We start from the raw sequence: 20084 nt of genomic DNA on the forward strand, positions 1-20084 counted from the left end.
AGCATTGTACAATCTTATACATTAATTCGAGGTTATGTGCAATTTTATTGAGTTTTCTAAGAGTTTATTTTTTTTATGTTTAAGTGCGTGAGTTCAAAAACTTTAAATCATAGCTCAGATTCTTTTTAACAAAACTCGAAAACTTTAGTATACAACTCGGATTCTACGCCATACAACCGTATACAACTGGTTGTATAATGGGGAAAATCTAAGAAATGAGCACGACATTTTTCTTAAAAACAATAAAATAATAAAATTTCCACAATTAACAGCAGCCGAAGAAAAGTAGAAAACTTTCTAATAAGTGAAAAAAGAGGGAAAATTCTTCACGATCAAAACAATATTCAAATTTCTTAACCCTAATTCTCGAAGATTATCAATCTCGATCAACCTGAATTCGCGTTATTACAATCACATTAATGTCAAATTCATGCTTTTAAAATTCTGGATTGAAAACTAGACAAATTTGATTTGATAAAAACCTAAAAATCAATCTTCTAATCGGAAAATCGGAACTCCGGCAACGACGACGGCGGATGATTGACGGCGTCGTCGGATAATTTGGGGAATAAAAGTTAAAGAACGATGAAATGGAAGTCATTGCTTAAGGACTTGAAAGAGAAAGTTGGATTAAGTCAGCAACAGCAAGAATTTCCTCCATCTTCATCTTCTTCATCTTCGTCGTCGAGTTTATTTGATTCGCTTTCGGTTTCTATTTCGTCTTTACGAGATAATCGCAATGTTGATCCTCATTCTCCCTTACTTTACTCTACTGCTAGGTACATTTGATTTATGATTTAGTCTACTTTAGTTTAATTTTTGGTTGTGCTTAATGAATGCTTTGATTGTTGATTTTAGCTCAGAGATGATAATAGCATTAATAATTTAGCTTTTGAAGTCGATTGTCGATTTTTGAGCTGTAATTTATGTTTATGGCTTGGAATTTTGGTGTTTGTGATGTAGAAGTTGATATATTGATATATTGAGCTTTTTTCGAAGCCGAGATCAAAGGTTTTATAGCTTGAGGTATCACCTTTATAGGAGGCAGGCTTATTCATCTATTTTGGTTGTAGTTTTGTAATTGATCAACTGTTACTAGTTCTTGAACCTTGATGGATGACTTTAAGTTGTACAGTTGGAGTGATCTGACTTGGCAAACAAGACAAATATTGTTAATTGGTTACTAAAAAAAGGGCAGTCCGGTGTACGATGGCGTCCCAGCTAGGCGAGGGTCCGGGGAAGGGTCCCACCACAAGGGTGTAATTGGGGCAAGCCTTCCCTTGCCATTTTGGCAAGAGGCTGCTCCAAGAACTTGAACCCGTGACCTCACGGTCACAAAGCAACACCTTAACCTGTGCGCCAAGGCTCCCCTTCATTGTTAATTCGTTACTATACTAGGAAAATGATTTAGCTGCATAAATCTAGCTTCGAGATCGTGCTTAGGGCAGTTGAACTCTTAGATTTCCGATTATCAAGAATTATCCTCTCGCTTATAAGGAATGGAGAATTGTAATGTGTACTTGTGTAGCAAAGATAAGGATAGTGAGGACACAAGGTGTCGACGATTACAAGTTGCAACCTTGTTTGCACATACACATATTGTTCTCTACCATGCGAGATACTTGTTATTTGGATGTTCTCTTGTTTCTTTTGTAGCACAATCACTACAATGTAATCAATCCCATTGGCTTCTTGAGTTGGAAATTCATAATGTTTCATATGTGAAATCTTGTTATGCGTTGTTAGTCGTAGACCTAGTAGTTGATTAGCTTGAAGAGAAATCATGTTTATGTTTACCTCTTAACTGAGAAGAAGAGAAAATTGTACGACAATTTTTAACACTTTTGATGATTGCGTATGGAGAAATAATATTTGTCCACTTTGTCAGGAGCAAACATGAGCTGGAGCTGGATTTCAAGAAGTTCTGGGATGTGTTTCGCTCATCTAGTGTGGAAAAAGTAATCATGTTTTCGAATGATGTTATCTATATATTTTGGGCTTAATACCGCTGTCTATGCTATGCGGTCAATATTGCCGTCATGTGATATGTATGCTTATAAGTTGTGCCTCTTGCAGGAAAAGGAAACGGCCTTGAACATGGCTGTTGCTACATTTTGTACATTAGCAAAGCAACACACTCCTGTAGCACAGTTAGCAACTTTCTATCTCTCCTATGCCTTTGTTGATTTCCGTTTTCGTGTTTATGACATTCATTGTTTTTGTTATAAACAATTTTTGGTTATTGCTGTGTTGCCTTTTAAATCCGATGGAATCAAATAGTCACTATTCTTATTCTATTATGTGATTTTATTTTCATTAAAAAATTTGTTTTTTACTTCTGGTTTACACTGTTTGGATTTTGGAAACATAGCGATAACTTCCTCCACATGTTTGCTAGCGTTCATCAAGAAGTGCTGTTCTATTTTGTTTATTTGTTTTGCTAAGGTCAATTTATTGAAATAAACTACATTCTGATTCTGGAAGCATATTTATGTACAGGTTAGTTGAAACACACATTTTCTCGTTCGTTGTAGGGAGAGCTTTTGTTTCAGACATTGATAAATTAAAAATTAGTAACAAGACAAGAACATTGGATGTAGATGGGGTTTTGCATTTTTTCGCAGAGGTCTCAAAGGTTTGTCTTTTTTTTTTTTTTTTTTTTTTTTTTTTCCCCTTTTGCCCAGAGAGGTGTCTCTTTGCACCTCTTTTTTCTTCTGGGGATGCTAAATGATTTTTCCTTGTACATCTTTATCTAGGATGGATTTTGCCCTGGTGCGAATCTACTGAGTGCAATTGAAGTTCTAGTATCTGGGGTAAGTGGTTTGTATGCCTCGATTAATGTTTTAACTAATTACTTTACTTCTAAATCCATAGAAATTCATTTATATATTTATTTACTTTTTTCCCGAGTGTAATGGGTTACACAGTAGCTAGACTCTAGAGGCAAGAACATCAAGTATTATTGACAGGGGTGTGCTAGATTATAAACAGGAAGGGTTGTCTGCAACATATGACAAAAACATGTGATTCTATCAAGCTCATCGGATATCTTTCACTGCTGGCTTTTGTAATACCGACTATTTATTTTCCTATTTCATGTGAAACAAATGTCGGGTGCATGTATATGTAAGAGCCTAAACAACAAATTAGACTCTTCTGATAGAAAACTCGAAAAAAATAATAATAATTAGAAGATTGTAGGTGAGGCCAGTAATGTTAATGCAGTTTGAACTGAATCCTTCGATATAATGGGTCTTTTGTAATGGTGTTTGCTTATTTGTGAGTACACAGTGAATTAGTTTGCTGTAATGCTAACTGAACCTAACACCCCTTGAAGTGTTCGTGCCCTGATGTAATAAAGTTGCCTTAGTGTACTTCTTTTTGCCTTTTTTCCTTGCTTTTAAGTATCTTTTAATGCTTGTCTTTGTAATTTCTCCACACAACTACACTGCTTAGTATTTTCTATTTCCAATGAGACTAGCTATTCTTTGGCTTTAATATATGAGGGAATAAAAACAAAACAACTCTGAACTTTTTGTGCAAGTGCTGGTTTTAAGCAGCAGTAAGTCGATGCAATTCGCGACACAATATTCAGTATCAGTTATCCGGAAACAGCCTTTTGTGTTGAACAGAGGGCCGAGGGAGCAAGACTGAGTGCATTTGACCCGGCGAGGCGCTTAAATAATGTCTATTATTTTATTTGGACCTCATTTTTTTTTTTTTTTTTACGCAACTCCACTGCTTAGTTCTTACTTCTGCGTAGCTGCTTCATTTCACATGAACACAAGAGTTCAGGGGCTAAACTAATGTTTGTTAGATGAAGTGATAATTTTTGTTTGCACTACTGTTTTTCATAAGACTCATAAGTTGACTTCCGTGCTTTATTTTACTAATTGCAGCCGATTGATAAGCAATCTCTCCTTGATTCTGGAATCCTCTGTTGTCTAATCCATATTCTGAATGCTCTTTTGGATTCCACTGGAAGAACGCTTGGTATTAAGGGATCCAATAATGAAAAAAAGTCAGCTGAAAAGTATGAAGTAGATGCTGGCAGTAGTCGTGTGCGGCAGCTTGAGGTGAGTGAATATTTTTTTGCCCTGGCTTTGTTATTGAACTCTTTTCTATGTTGGATGCTGTCAGTTGACTTGAGGTGCCTTGTTGAGAATTGCTTGGTAATCACTTCTTAGAGTGGACTTGGTGCTTGAATTTTTGCGTTTTCAGTTATTTCTTGTTCTGCTTGTTACTTTAGAAACTAAGGGCAGTACTTGCGAAACAATTCTGTAACACGAAAAGCAATATTTTTGCAGGTTGAAGGGAGTGTTGTACACATCATGAAGGCATTAGCTAATCACCCTTGTGCAGCTCAAAGTTTGATTGAAGATGATTCACTGCAACTGCTTTTTCAAATGGTTGTCAATGGATCATTGACTGTGTTTGTGCAATATAGAGATGGCCTTGTTCCTCTTCATTTCATTCAGCTTTACAGGCATGCAATGCAGGCAAGTGTTAGTTCAGGCTTATTTTTGACGACCAATTGTATTAGAAGTTTGCCTTCGGAGATTTTGTTTCTGATGTTTAGCTTGCTTTTTGTAGGTTCTTGGTCTTCTTTTGGTCAATGACAATGGAAGCACAGCGAAGTATATCCGTAAACATCATTTGGTATGCTGTATTACAATCATTAATTATTATTCTTTATTAGCATGAGGTTAATGACCTTGGTGCTTGAAAATTGTGGTCTTTGTGATGTTTTTTTTTTTAGTAGAGAGAGAAGCTGAGTGGAGAATAGTAGATCTTATGGTACCTCTTATGTTAGCAAAGTTTCAAGTGCATTTCAGACAAATAGATGCTCTAGAGCTGGGGCGGAATTTTTTTTTTTTTTGGGGGGGGGGGGGAGCAAATATGCGCAACAAGATATAATGGCTGAGTTGGTAGAGACCTATAATTGTAGGTGAGAGGTACCAGGTTCGATTCCTGGTACCATGAATTTTTTGTTAAATGGATGTTTTGATTATCTGGGCTTTAGCCCAAGCCCTTATCTCAAGGTAAATTACTCCCATTTTTAATTTTCTTCCCAATTGACATTTTGGTCAAGATTTTGATATTTTGACCTTAAATATCTTAAAACTATAATGAATTGTCATATGTTGCTAATATATTTTCATTTACCATTTAAAAGTCTCACAAAAAAAATATTTTCAACGATAAAATTAACATACAAATGCACCGAAAACGTGGTCAAAGTAACGCAATGAAGACCGTGTAGTCAAACGGGAAGAAAACAGAAAATTGGAGGGAGTATTAATCTAGTAAAAATTTGTTTGAATAAGATTTGAACACTAGACCTCAAGATAATAAACCAGACTCAACCATTGAACCACTTGTGTTTATTGATCGTATAAGTAGTAACATTGAATATATATCTTATAATAAGAAATGTTATTTGTCAATAACTATATAGTAAATTTATTTGAAATTTAAAGTATTTTGGAGAAAAAAGCGAAGCAGAACATTATTTATTTTTCATTTTTTTTACTTTAAACAACATTAGTTTCGGGGGAAAAAATTCCAAAGTATAAAAATGTTTTTTAAAATGAAAATAATGTATCGAAGTTTTTTCGGGTGCCTCCCTTGTACGAAATTCCTGCGTCCGTCGCTGCTAGAATACCTTTGCTTGTGCAATAAGGCTAAGTAATAGCTGTTGTCCTTGGCTACTAGCAGAGTGAACTGTCTCTATCTCCTGTCGCCCTTTCGACCCCTGCATTTGTCTGTCAGATCTTATTTCGTAATATTAAATGCCAAGTACTCAACTCTCTGGCGAAAAGAGCATTACATTGAGACTTTGTTTGTTCCCCTGAGAAGCCTGTTCAGAAGAGTTATAGTTTGTTAACCAACTCTTTTATGGATGCTGACTATGTTTTGTTTTATGCTGCCCTCTCCTGTAGATAAAATCTCTTCTGTTGGCAGTGAAAGATTTCAATCCTGATTGTGGTGATCCTTCTTACACGATAGGAGTTGTGGATCTGTTGCTGGAGTGTATTGAGCTTTCACATAGAGCTGGTAAATATTTTCTGGTCTTTCACTTTGTACTATTCATTAGATTTTTATCTGGCTTTCAAATATCTCATTTGTTTTCGTCTATGTTTGCCGACCTCTGTAATATTTCTAATGCATTTTTTTCTTTTTCCTGACGATGTACACATTTGACTTGTAGAGGCTGAAGGTGTAAGGCTTCGGGAAGATCTTCGTAATGCGCATGGTTATCATTTTCTTGTTCAGTTTGCTTTAACACTGGCCTCTGTTCCTTCAAATCAGAGTGATCAGCCTCTACGTTCGAGTTCTTTGTCTGGCAAAGGTTCAGCTGAAGACAGTTCTCTTGCACCTATCACCTTGGGGAAGCAGGAAGTGATTTACAGTGGAAATGGAAGAACAACAAATCTTCCACCTGCATTATCCAGGTTACTTGATGTCCTAGTGACTTTAGCTCAGATCGGTCCATTGGAACCACCCACATCCCGGAATCATAAGGCTTCTTCTGACCGGGTCACTGTGGATAGTTGGGAGAAGGAAAATGCTAAAGTTAAAGATCTTGAAGCAGTGCAAATGTTGCAAGACATTTTTCTTAAAGCAGACAGTACGGTATTGCAGGCAGAAGTCTTGAATCGCATGTTTAAAATATTCTCCAGTCATATTGAAAACTATGAACACTGTCAGAAGTTGCGAACAATACCACTGTTCATCCTAAATATGTCGGGCTTTCCCTCAACTTTGCAAGAAAATATTTTGAAGATTCTCGAGTATGCTGTCACTGTTGTGAATTGTATTCCCGAGCAGGAGTTGCTATCACTTTGCTGTTTACTACAGCAGCCAATCTCATCTGATCTTAAGCATACAATTCTTTCTTTCTTTGTAAAGTTGCTGTCTTTTGATGAACAGTATAAAAGGGTTTTGCGGGAAGTTGGTGTGCTTGAGGTTTTGTTAGATGATCTGAAGCACCATAACTTTCAGTCAGGACCCCAGGGACTAAATGGCAAAAGAAACCATATGGAGAGGGAGTATAGCTCAAGGAGCTTCCAGAAACATTTGGACAGTATGGATGCCATTATAACTTCTCCTAGAGTCGTGGATTCTGGTTCAGGGAGGTTCCCACTATTCGAAGTTGAGGGTACCATCAATATTGCTTGGGATTGTATTGTTTCACTGTTAAAGAAAGCAGAGGCCAATCAATCATCTTTCCGGTCAGTAAATGGTGTTGCTGCTGTTCTTCCCCTTTTGCTTTCCGATGTTCATCGTGCTGGCGTGCTTCGGGCATTGTCATGCTTAATTATCGAGGACGTAAATCAGGTTTGTAAAAGTCGTGGTATGATACTCCCACTATCCCCCCCAGATACTTACGCTTGCTTTTGGGGTCGTTTTTTTTGTAAGCACATGCAAGTGGGACATTCATTTCCCACCACGTAAAACATGCCTTAAAAAGAAACGTAAACTATGGGCCATGACAGATTAAAACTGAATGTGTACTCTGGGGATAGGGAGTTTATGGTAAACTTTCTTTCTATAAGGGCTTCGTTCATTTCAGATCTTATACACGAAAGGAAGTTTCAGTTTGCTTATATCAAGTTATTTAGCAGTTTGTAACAAAATAGATGCTGCTGTATCAGGTACATGCTGAAGAACTGGGTGCACTACTTGAGGTTATGAAGACTAGTATGGTAACTAGTGTTTCAGGGTCTCAATATAAGTTGCACGATGATGCTAAATGTGACATGTTTGGGGCCTTATGGCGCATTTTAGGGGTAAATAGCTCTGCTCAGAAAGTGTTTGGTGAAGCAACTGGGTTCTCTCTTCTATTGACTACGCTACATAATTTTCAGAGTCAAGGAGAACAAATAGATAAATCTCAATTGATTGTTTATATTAAGGTTCTTACATACTTGTTTCGTGTTGTAACAGCTGCCGTTTTTGAGAACCCCATTAATAGAACCAAATTGCAGTCAACTATAGCATCACACACATTTTATGATCTCTTATGTGAGTCAGGATTACTTTGTGTAGAATCTGAGAGGCAAGTTGTACATTTGTTGCTGGAGCTTGCTCTTGAAATAGTTATTCCCCCGTTTTCGGCTTCTGAAAGTGATCTATGTGATAAAATTGAATCATCTAGTTTTTTTCTTTCTACTCCCTCTGGGGTTGTGAATCTTGACACAGAAAGGGTATACAATGCTGGTGCTATCAGCGTGATTATACGTTCCTTGTTGCTTTTTACGCCTAAGTTTCAATTGGAAGTTCTGCAACTTATTGAAAAGCTAGCTCGAGCTGGATCTCTCAATAAGGAAAACCTTACATCAGTTGGTAGAAACCTTGCCATTTCTTTGAATTTCGTTTAATTTGTATATTAAGGTCTTCTCAGTTGTAATATTGGTGACCTGTTAGGATGTGTGGAGCTTCTGTTGGAGTTGATTCACCCCTTTCTGCAGAGCTCATCGCCTTTGCTGTCGTATGCTTTGAAGATTGTTGAAGTTCTTGGTGCATATAGGTAGGTAGAGCTGCTACTTATGTTTAATTTTGCAATCAATTAGCAAATTTTTGATTTGATTCCGTTGATCATTGATTCTTCCCTCGATATGTAGGTTGTCAACGTTAGAACTTCGGTTGCTTGTTAGATATGTTATTCAATTGAGGAAGAAAACTTCAGGTGACAGTCTTATCTGCATGATGGAAAGGTTAATACTTATGGAGGACATGGCATCACAGTCTGTCTCGTTGGGACCGTTTGTTGGAATGGACATGACCAAATTAGGGCATGCAAGTATCCGAGTATCTCTTGGGGAAAGGTCGTGGCCTCCAATGGCAGGATATTCTTTTGTTTGCTGGTTCCAGTATCATAATTTATTAAGGACACCCATCAAGGAAGGTACTCATTTGAAGGGTGGGCCTAGGATGCCGCATAAACAGATTTTGAGGTTGTTCTCTGTTGGCACTGCGGATAGTGGGACTGCATTTTATGCAGAGCTTTATCTTCAAGAAGATGGAGTTCTAACACTTGCGACCAGCAGTTCCTCTTCATTGTCGTTTTCGAGCATGGACCTCGAGGAAGGTAGATGGTATCATCTTGCAGTTGTCCATAGCAAGCCCAATGCTTTAGCTGGCTTATTTCAGTCCAGCATTGCGTATGTATATCTTAATGGGAAACTTAAGCACATGGGTAAACTGGGTTATTCACCGTCCCCTCCTGGCAAACCTTTACAGATTACAATAGGTACACCGCCTACTCATGCGAAAGTTGGTGAACTTAAGTGGAACCTACGTAGTTGCTATCTTTTTGAAGAAGCGCTTACTTCTGGCTGTATTTGTTTCATGTACATTCTTGGTCGAGGATATCGAGGTCTTTTTCAAGATACTAATCTTGTGCAATTTGTTCCCATTCTGGCTTGTGGTGGGGATAGCATGACCGTACTAGATTCATTGGAAACTGATCTGAGTTCAGTTACTGGAACACAAAAGCTTGACAGTTCAGGGAAGCTGGGGATCTCTAGGACAGATGGAAGTGGGATTGTGTGGGACTTGGAACGCCTTGGAAATTTTTCTTGGCTTCTTTTAGCGAAAAAATTAATATTTTCATTTGATGGGACATCTACACAATCTCGTGCTTCTGGTTCATTGTCCCTGCTCAATCTTGTTGATCCTATGTCCTCTGCTGCTTCTGCAGTTGGAGGTATTCCTCGTTTTGGACACCTTCAAGGCAATGTTTATGTTTGTAAGCCTTATGTTATTGGTGATGTCATCCACCCTATTGGTGGTATGGTTTCAGTCCTTGCTCTTGTCGACGCTGCTGAAACTAGGGATATGTTACACATGGCTTTGACATTTCTTGTTTGTGCCTTGCATCAAAATCCCCAAAATGTAAGAGAGATGCAATCTTGCAGGGGTTACCATTTACTATCGCTGTTTCTCTACGGTAAGATGTCACTGTTTGACATGCACTGTCTTGAGATTTTTTTCAAAATTGCTGCTTGTGAGGCGTCTTTTTTCGAACCAAAGAAGTTGGAGATTTCTCATGTTCTGTCTACCCCGACGAATACTCCTGAGGCCACTTCTGGGGAGCTTAATTTTTCCAAATTTCGTGATGAGTTTTCCTCAGTTGGCTCTCATGGAGATATGGATGATCTACCTCCCCAGAAAGATGTGCTTAATCATATGTCAGAGCTGGAGTCCGGTGATTTACCTTCCGAGAATTCAAACTGCATTGTCCTCTCTAACGCGGATATGGTTGAACATGTGTTGTTGGATTGGACTCTTTGGGTCACTGCTCAAGTTCCTATTCAAATAGCATTGTTGAACTTCCTTGAGCGCTTAATATCTATTCATTGGTACAGATACCACAATGTCACTGTTCTTCGTCGTATTAATATTGTCCAGCACCTTTTGGTGACTTTACATAGAGGTGATGTTGAGGAATCTGTTCTGGAGAAATTAGTTGTGTTACTTGGAGTCATACTAAAAGATGGCTTTCTTGCTTCTGAGCTAGAAAGTGTTGTAAGCTTTTTGATTATGACTTTTGATCCTCCGGAACTTACAAATGCCCAGCTTGTTATACGAGAGTCTATGGGCAAGCATATTATTGTCCGGAATATGCTGCTAGAGACGCTCATTGATCTACAAGTGGCAATAAAGTCCGAAGAATTGCTTGAGCAGTGGCATAGAATAGTGTCATCAAGGATAGTTACATATTTTCTTGATGAGGCTGTTCACCCTACCAGTATGCGGTGGATCATGACACTTCTTGGTGTGTGTCTTACATCCTATCCTACATTTGCTCTTAAATTCCTGGTCAGGGGATTCGAAGGGTTAATGCGAGTGCTCCCCAGTTATTATGACTCACCAGATATATATTACATTCTCTTTTGCCTGATGTTTGGAAAATCTGTCTACCCACGTTTGCCTGAAGTCCGACTATTGGATTTTCATGCTCTTGTGCCCAATGAAGGGGATTATAAGTTAAAATATGTTGAACTTCTCGAGTCAATTATTGCTTTGGCGAAACGTGCATATGATAGGCTTAGCATGCAATGTATGCTTGCCCATCATACTGGTAATCTTTCGCAAGTTGGTGCTGACCTTGTTTCAGTGATTGTGGAGGAAGATTATGGTATGGTTGGGGAACTTCAGGGGGAGGCCTTATTTCATAAAACGTATGCTGCTCGCTTGATTGGTGGGGAAGCATCAGCCCCTGCTGCTGCGACTTCCGTTTTGAGGTTTATGGCTGATTTGGCGAAAATGTATCTTCCTTTCTCGAGTGTTTGCAGAAGAGCCGAATTTCTCGAAAGCTGTGTAGACCTTTATTTTTCATGTGTGAGGTATGATTGACCTGCTCTATGCCTCCATCATACTCCCTTTGTCCCCGCATATAGTATACATATCCCATTTATAGACTTCTTTTTTAGACATGTTTTGTGTAGTGCAGAATGAATGTGAGACTCCCTAGCCTACTTGCACATATTACACACAAAAAATTGATCTAAAAGCAAACTCAAACTAGCTTAAGGTACAAAGGGAATATAAATTTATCTTATATCTACTGAATGTGGGGGGAAATGTATTTCAGTTACAAATTCCATGCATGAACTCGGAGTGTTGGCTTGTTTGACAGGGCATCTTATGCAATGAAGCTGGCAGAGGAACTATTTGTCAGAAGTAAAACGGAGGACAAGAACTCAAATTACTTTGAAGATGCCAATAGTTCTCAGAATACATTCTCAAGTTTGACTCAGAATAAGGATCAGTCCAGAAAAATGTCTGAAAATGTACCTATGTCCATGGTTCTTGAGAGAGATGTCAGTGTTTCGGCCAAAAATTCAGAAGTAAATATAGTGGCACAAGATGAATCCCCAGCTGTTGAGAACGTCACGGATGTTGCTGTTGAGAAGGTGGCTGCCAACATAACCAACATAATTAGTGCCAACTTACAAAATGTAGTAAGTGCAATTAGCGCGAGTATCCTAACAGATTCTACTCCTTCAGTTTTTGGACTCACTTTAGGTTCACAGAATGTGACTGCTTCCCTGGATTCTTCTTACCCAACTAGTGAAAGTGATTCTCAAGGACATTCTGCTGAAAATCCTCTCCTTGTCATAAATTCTAAGCTTCTGTTTGAAATTGATGATTGTGGGTATAGTGGAGGACCATGTTCTGCAGGTGCCACTGCTGTTTTAGATCTTCTGGCCGAGGTTCTTTCTGATGTCCTGACCGAGGAGATAAAAGCTGTGCCGAAAGTGGAGCATATTGTGGAGAGTGTCCCATTATATGCTGAAACCGAAGCTGCTTTAGTGTTTCAGGGTCTTTGCCTTAGCAGAGTTATGAACTTCCTGGAAAGGAGGCTTCTACGTGATGATGAGGAGAGTGCCAAAAAGCTTGATAAGAATCGTTGGTCGTCAAATTTAGATGTACTATGCGGCATGATAGTTGATCGTGTTTACCTGGGTTCTTTCCCGAGGCCTGCTGGTGTTGTGAGAACTTTGGAGTTCTTGTTATCAATGTTACAGTTGGCTAACAAGGACGATCGACTTGAAGGGTTATCTCCAGTAGGCGCGGCAGCGAAAGGTTTGTTATCCATTGCTAGAGGAAATCAACAAGTTGATCCATATATTGGTGGAATCCTTAAGAACACAAATAGGATGATAATATATTGCTTTATGCCGTCATTTTTGGAATCCATCAGGGAGGATAATCTACTTCGGTATTTGGGAATTACAAGCAAAACTAGAAACGGACAAACATCAAGTTCGGAACTAGAAGAAACAGGGATTGATATTGGTACTGTGTTGCAACTTTTGGATGCTCAGATACATCTTGTCTTATGCCGAAGTAATATGGATACGGAATTGAATTCTTGTCTCTGTGTGAATCTGATCTCTCTTCTTCATGATCAAAGACAAAGTTTGAAGAATATAGCTATAGATATCCTAAAGTATCTGTTAGTTCATCGGAGGGCTGCATTTGAAGATTTGCTTGTGTCAAAATCGAATCGTGTGGATGTTCTTCATGGTGGTTTTGATAAACTTCTGACTGGAAGTTTGACCAGTTTTCTTGAGTGGTTCAAGAATTCTGAAAAGACTATCAATAAAGTTTTGGAGCACAGTGCTGGCCTGATGTGGATGCAATCTATTACAGGCGCTGCTAAGTTTCCGAGAATAAGAATAAAATCAATGCAGCAGCATCGTAGAGCTGAAATGATCAAGAAATCAAAGGAATTGGCTAAATGGGAGGTTAAACATAGGCAGCAGATAATGGAGCACAGACATGCACTTGACTTATTACAAGATACCGTCTCAACAGAGTTACACGTTGTGCGTCAATATAAATATGGATGGGTTCTCCATGCTGAGAGTGAGTGGGAAACTCATCTCCAACAACTAGTGCATGAACGGGCAATATTTCCCTTGCGAAAGACCCCTGAGGCCAGAGAACCTGAATGGCAGCTTTGCCTTATTGAAGGTCCATACAGAATGCGGAAAAAGCTCGAGCGTTGCAAATTAAATATCGATACCATTCAGAATGTACCAACATCTCAGTTTGACTTTGGTCAAACCGAGATTTCCAAAGAGAATGAGAATGGTCTTGATGCTTTCAACTCAGGTTCGGGTTCGGGTTCGAGTTCCTTCTCTCGACTTTTAGTTGATGGTCCCCAACAAACATGTATAGATGGTGAACTAGATGATGAATTCTCTGTCAAGGAGTTAGACGATGTACATGATATTTCTTCTGGTAGAAACGCTTTGGCGGAGGATCATGCTAGTAGTATAAATGATGCAAGTCTTCACTCTGCTGTTGAGTTTGGTGCAAGGTCTGGCTTGGAATCTGCAACACAATCATCTTCAATAAGAGCCGATGATGTTAGAATTACCAAGGATAAACCTGAAAGAGAATTGTCAGATAATGGTGAATATCTCATTAGACCTTACCTAGAACCCTCGGAGAAAATTAAATTCAAGTATAACTGTGAGCGAGTTCTTGGGCTTGACAAACATGATGGCATCTTTTTGATTGGAGAACTTTGCTTGTATGTCATTGAGAACTTTTACATCAATAATTCTGGGTGCATATGCGAGAAAGAATCTGAGGATGAATTGTCTGTTATAGACCAGGTGTTAGGGGTGAAAAAGGATAGTATGTTTACAGACTTTCAGTCCAAATCGGCATCATCAGGGGGTGCTACTGTCAAAACATGCATAGGAGGGAGGGCTTGGGCCTATAGTGGTGGTGCTTGGGGAAAGGAGAAAGTCTGCGCTAGCAGTATTTTACCACACTCACGGTGTATATGGAAATTAAATAGTGTCCATGAAATATTGAAGCGTGAATTCCAGCTGCGGCCAGTTGCTATTGAGATATTTAGCATGGATGGATGTAATGATCTCCTGGTTTTTCACAAGAAAGAGAGAGAAGAGGTATTCAGAAACCTTGTTGCAATGAATCTACCGAGAAATAATATGTAAGTCCCCCTTCCTCCTTCCGGTTGGAACTTTGAATTCTAAACTTTTTATTAAGATGACTATTGGTCAGAAGCTGTTATTGCGGCTCTTTAAGACTATCATGCTAGTCTTGGTACGATCAGCAAGCCAATGGCTATGTTGACGGGCGCGGAGGGGGGGGGGAATGTATACAGCCTTAGCCTTGTGTTAGCAATACAAAGAGGTTGTTTCCAGATGACCCAATATGAAAATTGTGCAGAGAGATCCAACGACTGATACTTCACAATAGAAAATAGGGCAGCCACTTCAGTGAGCCATTTTGATTTATTCCATCATAATCCAGAAAAAATGAAAAAAGAAAGAAAAGGTAGCTAGTCTTTGGCTCCAGTGGAAATGGATGGACTTGTTTCAAAATGACAAAATAACAAAAAAATGGTTGTAGGGGAACCGATGGAAGAGGATAACCCGATTGCTACCCCTAACAATCCCAATAAATCAAGATTATTCAGTAATCCTGCGCTGAGAATATAGCAAAAGCGCACAGGTCGCTTTAGAATTCCTTAGTGGTGGTTTTTTTTCCTGTGTTTATATTTAAGACTTTAAGTTGCTATATTGGCCTGATCCCAGTCATACAAAAATTGTATTTAGACTGCCTTTATAACTTTTTGTGTCGATTGACATTGAGAATTTTCCATGCAACAGGTTGGACCCAACGATTTCAGGTACATCCAAACAAGAAAGTAATGAGGGAAGCCGTCTCTTCAAGCTGATGGCTAAATCATTTTCAGAGAGATGGCAAAATGGGGAAATTAGCAATTTTCAATATCTCATGCACCTCAACACCTTGGCAGGACGTGGATACAGAGATCTTACACAGTATCCTGTCTTTCCCTGGATCCTTGCAGATTATGAGAGTGAAGAACTTGATTTGTATGATTCCAATTCATTCCGCAAACTTGACAAACCAATGGGCTGTCAAACAACCGAAGGTGAAGAGGAATTTAGGATAAGGTTGGTCCTTGTGCGTAGGGTTCTTTTTTCTTGAACGATTCTTAGTTTACATAGCTTTTCCTAATCTAAAATTTGCTCTTTTAGGCACGAGAACTGGGATGACCCAGATGTCCCAAAATTTCATTATGGTTCTCATTATTCGAGTGCCGGAATCGTTCTCTTCTATCTTCTACGTCTTCCTCCATTTAGTACCGAAAATCAGAAGCTCCAAGGTGGTCAGTTTGATCATGCTGATCGTCTTTTTAGTAGCCTTCGAGACACATGGGATAGTGCAGCTGGGAAAGGAAACACCTCTGACGTGAAAGAGTTGATTCCAGAATTCTTCTACATGCCTGAATTCCTTGAGAACAGGTTCAATCTTGACTTGGGAGAAAAACAATCAGGAGAGAAGGTTTGCATTTATTTTTTTTCAAAGCATCTACTTTCAGAAGAAATTTAGTAGTTAAAATAAGTGTTTCGTCACATTCTAGCCAAGTTACTTTCAATATCTTAAAGCCCCTTTAAAAGCAAAGGAGAAGACAGCAGAAATGAGAGATGACAAATGCTTGCTTTTGTTTTCTTCATGGATATTTAACAGGTTGGAGATGTCGTGCTACCTCCTTGGGCCAAAGGCAGCGTAAGAGAATTCATTAGAAAACATAGAGAAGCACTTGAATGTGATTATGTTTCAGAAAATCTGCATCACTGGATTGACCTCATATTTGGGTACAAGCAAAGAGGCAAGGTAGGTTGCAAGTCTGTTTCTGAATAGATCAAAGATTGTTGTATAAGCTTTCTTATATGTTAAGAGTCTCTTTGAGTTTTCCAAAGAAGTCTGTTTTAGATTATTACTACCTGCTCTTTTTTGCACTTTGCATTGCCACATGTGTACGGAGTTGCTTTGTTCTGTTGATTGCCCATTGAAGATGGTAGTTGCATTATTCAGAGGCAATGTCATTATTATTGTCATCACAACTTGAAACTTACTGTAGAGAAAATCCTCTGTAACTTCCAATTCCAAATGTTGTACCTTTATTTTTCTCCTCACTTAAACATAGATAGACTTCAAAAGAGAGTGATTAAGAGAACTGTAGAATACGAATTCTGTTAGAGACAAATTGTTGGTCTTTGTGAAGTGGAAACCAGGGTAAATCATTAAATATTTGACATTCCATCTATGCACATTAATTTATGTATGTTAGGTGTCAGCTATTTATATGGGTTATCCTTTATTTTCTACTATTAAATTTGATGCAACTTCAAATTTGAGGGTGGCGTGGGGAGCGTTGTTCCTGGTCTTTTCTTCCCACTTATTTGGTACCTTGATTCCAATTAGTTGACGTATTATCTTTTTAACATATTTTCCCGTTCTACTTGTAGGCTGCTGAGGATGCTGTGAATGTGTTCTATCATTACACATATGAAGGAAACGTGGATATTGATTCTGTGACAGATCCTGCCATTAAAGCTTCAATTCTGGCTCAAATCAATCACTTTGGTCAGACTCCTAAACAACTATTTCAAAAATCCCATGTAAAGAGAAAAGTTGTCAAAAAGCCGCTTCACCCCCTTAAATACTCAAATAACCTTACCCCTCATAATTTTCAAAGGACCTCATCCTCCATTACTCAAATTGTTGTCATGAACGACAAAATTTTCTTGGCAGAAAAAAATAATGTGCTTAAGCCCAGAACATATGCCATATATATAGCTTGGGGCTTCCCAGACTGCAGTCTGAGATTTATGAACTATGATCAAAATAGACTCTTATCAACCCACGAAAATCTTCATTACGGAAACCAAATTCAGTGTGTGGGTGTGAGCCATGATGGTCAGCTGGTGGTAACTGGGGGTGACGATGGGCTTGTTTCAGTTTGGAGAATTCACGAGGATGGTCCCCGGAATATACGACGGTTGCTTTTAGAGAAAGCACTCTGTGGTCACTTAGCTAAGGTATTGTGCCTCCACGTGAGCCAGCCATATATGTTGGTAGTCAGCGGATCCGATGATTGCAGTGTCATCCTATGGGATCTCAGCTCTTTGACTTTTGTGAGGCAACTTCCCGAGTTCCCGGTACCAATCACGGCCATTCAGGTTAACGATTTGACTGGTGAGATCTTAACAGCTGCCGGAACTTTGCTTGCTGTTTGGAGCATCAATGGCGATTGCCTTGCGTTGACCAACACTTCTCAGCTTCCTTCTGACTCAATTTTGTCAGTGACTAGCAGTATATCCTCGGATTGGCAAGACACTAATTGGTACGTCACAGGCCATCAAAGTGGGGCGATTAAAGTATGGAAGATGGTTCATCATACTCATCCTGAAAGTGCCAAAAGCGAGCCAATTCCGAATGGGACAGCCGGCATAGTTCTGGAGGGACGAGAACCTGAGTATAGATTACTCCTTCGCAAAGTACTCAAGTCTCATGAACATCCAGTTACGGCACTTCTTCTGACACCTGATTTGAAGCAATTTTTGAGTGGTGACTCTGCTGGACATTTGTTGTCTTGGACGTTGCCGGGCGAGAGCTGGAGGGGTTCATCTGGCCAAGGTTGATAAAGGTGACTTCAGAGACCTGTTTGCTTGACTGACTGCATCCCTAAAACTAGGTGGTCAGCCAATAGTTGTTTTGATATTAAAGCCATGCTAGGGTTTTGTGAGGCCTATCTGATGCGAGGGAGCGTAGAAGCTTGACAACTGTGCTCTCACTCGTGAGATGGGATTGAATTGATTGAGTGCCACGATAATGGGTTAATGCATTATGACTTAAGGATCAAGAAGTCGGTTGTGCTTGTTGCACAGGCTCGAACTTGCATGATTGAACTTTGTATGTGGGGGAAATAGCAAGTTTTGGGACAAATCTTATCCCGACCAAGATTCAACCCTAACTGAGCGCATTTTCTAATACGAGTACATGTACAATTGTACATAATTGTTATACTGCTGGATGTACAAATGAGTTAGGAATTTAGGACTGTAATTTAACTGTATAGTGTTGTGATTTTATGTCGTCTCCGACTTGGGTGCTAGGAGGGATGGACATGTATATCATTTTTGAATAGATCCACGGATTTGATGTTTGTATCGATGAAAGTTCGCTAATCAGATAGTTTTGTTCTGGACATGTTTAGCTTCATCATTTGCTGAAAAACTCGATTTATAGTGTACTTGAACAGTTGAAGAGCTGAAGCGCGTCTATTATCATTGTCGTTCCTATTTTCTCTAATTTCTATCATACTCTGTATTTCATATCATCTGTTTTGCGTTCCTCTACGTCCATCCTTATACTATGTTAGGAAATAAACCGTGAATTGAGCAGATAATTACTTCGTAGTTCGTACAGCTTATTCGGATATAAACGCCAGTAGTCGTCTTGTATTCATGCTCGCGAAGGCTCATCTGATCACAAATGTCACATTAATTTCGACAAATTCAAAACAACATATACCCAATTTTTTTTAGTGAAAAAAAGCCAATTTTAATTCTAACGGAATCCGAACCCAGATTATACTCAACAAGACTACAAATAATCAAATTCAAACAGCTTATACATGCACAACATAATGTAACCAAACTGAGAAATTCTTGCGTTCTCCCCCTACACTCATAGGAGGATTTTATAATATTTAATTATCAGTTTGGTGCACCTCCTTTATGTGTAGGGAGGACGTCTTTCGGGAGAACGCAAGTATTTTCCGTAATCAACCATACAAACTTAAATTTACGGTTCACTTGTCCCTAATATCTCACTTCCTCTAACATAACAACACACCTCATCCTCACCATCACCCATATAACCCGAACCTAAACCCGAACCCAAACCACGTCCCAACAACCCAAACAACCCAAGACCCGACTCTTTCCGAACCCGAGCAGACCGAAACGGACCCAAACACTTCTCCTCAGCGAACTTAGCACATTTCTCAGTAGACCCCACAAGACAGGCCTCCATTTCTTTCTCCTCGCATTCTGCCTTCTCCTTATAATCAACCTTTTTCCACCATGGAGGAGTGCATTTGTTGGATGCGGATATGGAGCACCCGACCCGTGACCCGGCTTCGCATTGTTCTAGAAGCTTGGATTGACAGGTGGCAAGGGCGGTGAGGAAGGAGGTTGGGTTTGGGAAGCCTAAGACGTATGGGCCGAGTTCTGGGTCGTCGGTTGGGCCGGCGGGTATGGGGCCCCGTAAGAGAGGGATGGGTTTAGTGAAGGCGATTAGGGTTTGTTCTGGTGAGTAGTCGTCGGAAAAGGAGGAAGAGGGTTGGGTTGTCATTTTTTTTTGGGAATTGGGGGTCTTGGGGAGGGTAATTTGAATGCTTGGTGATTTGAGGGACAATGCATTTTAAGGGGACTATTTACCGCTTTTCACGATGGATACTTCGGTTTACACCAAAAGAAAGGAGGAATGGTAATCCTAGGGATAGTGTATGGAATGGATTGGGAGAAAAAAAAACATATATCGAATGTAATACCTCTAATTTTTTTGTTTTTAAGCATATATGTATATTTTTTGAGCTTATTACCTCAAATTTTATTTATTTTTGAGCATATTTATATTTTTTTTGAGCTTATTAAAATTTATAGGTTAGATTTTAATTTTTTCCATCAAAACTCAAATTTTATTAAATT

General features: G+C 39.2%; 1 protein-coding gene across 1 annotated transcript; it reads left to right on the top strand.

Moving 5' to 3' along the window:
• Positions 1 to 263: 263 nt before the first annotated feature.
• On the top strand, positions 264 to 18579 carry LOC141653039 (protein SPIRRIG-like). The gene is made up of 18 exons (XM_074460676.1): positions 264 to 779; positions 1889 to 1958; positions 2077 to 2150; positions 2500 to 2635; positions 2757 to 2813; positions 3900 to 4076; positions 4308 to 4499; positions 4594 to 4659; positions 5943 to 6057; positions 6212 to 7341; positions 7659 to 8349; positions 8431 to 8533; positions 8628 to 11354; positions 11648 to 14485; positions 15168 to 15476; positions 15561 to 15867; positions 16054 to 16200; positions 16836 to 18579. The coding sequence occupies exons 1-18, from the start codon at positions 586 to 588 to the stop codon at positions 18009 to 18011; spliced, it is 10509 nt and encodes a 3502-aa protein (XP_074316777.1). The 5' UTR covers positions 264 to 585; the 3' UTR covers positions 18012 to 18579.
• Positions 18580 to 20084: the final 1505 nt, after the last annotated feature.

Source organism: Silene latifolia, chromosome 4, assembly GCF_048544455.1.
Source record: "Silene latifolia isolate original U9 population chromosome 4, ASM4854445v1, whole genome shotgun sequence".
Taxonomy (NCBI): Eukaryota; Viridiplantae; Streptophyta; class Magnoliopsida; order Caryophyllales; family Caryophyllaceae; genus Silene; species Silene latifolia.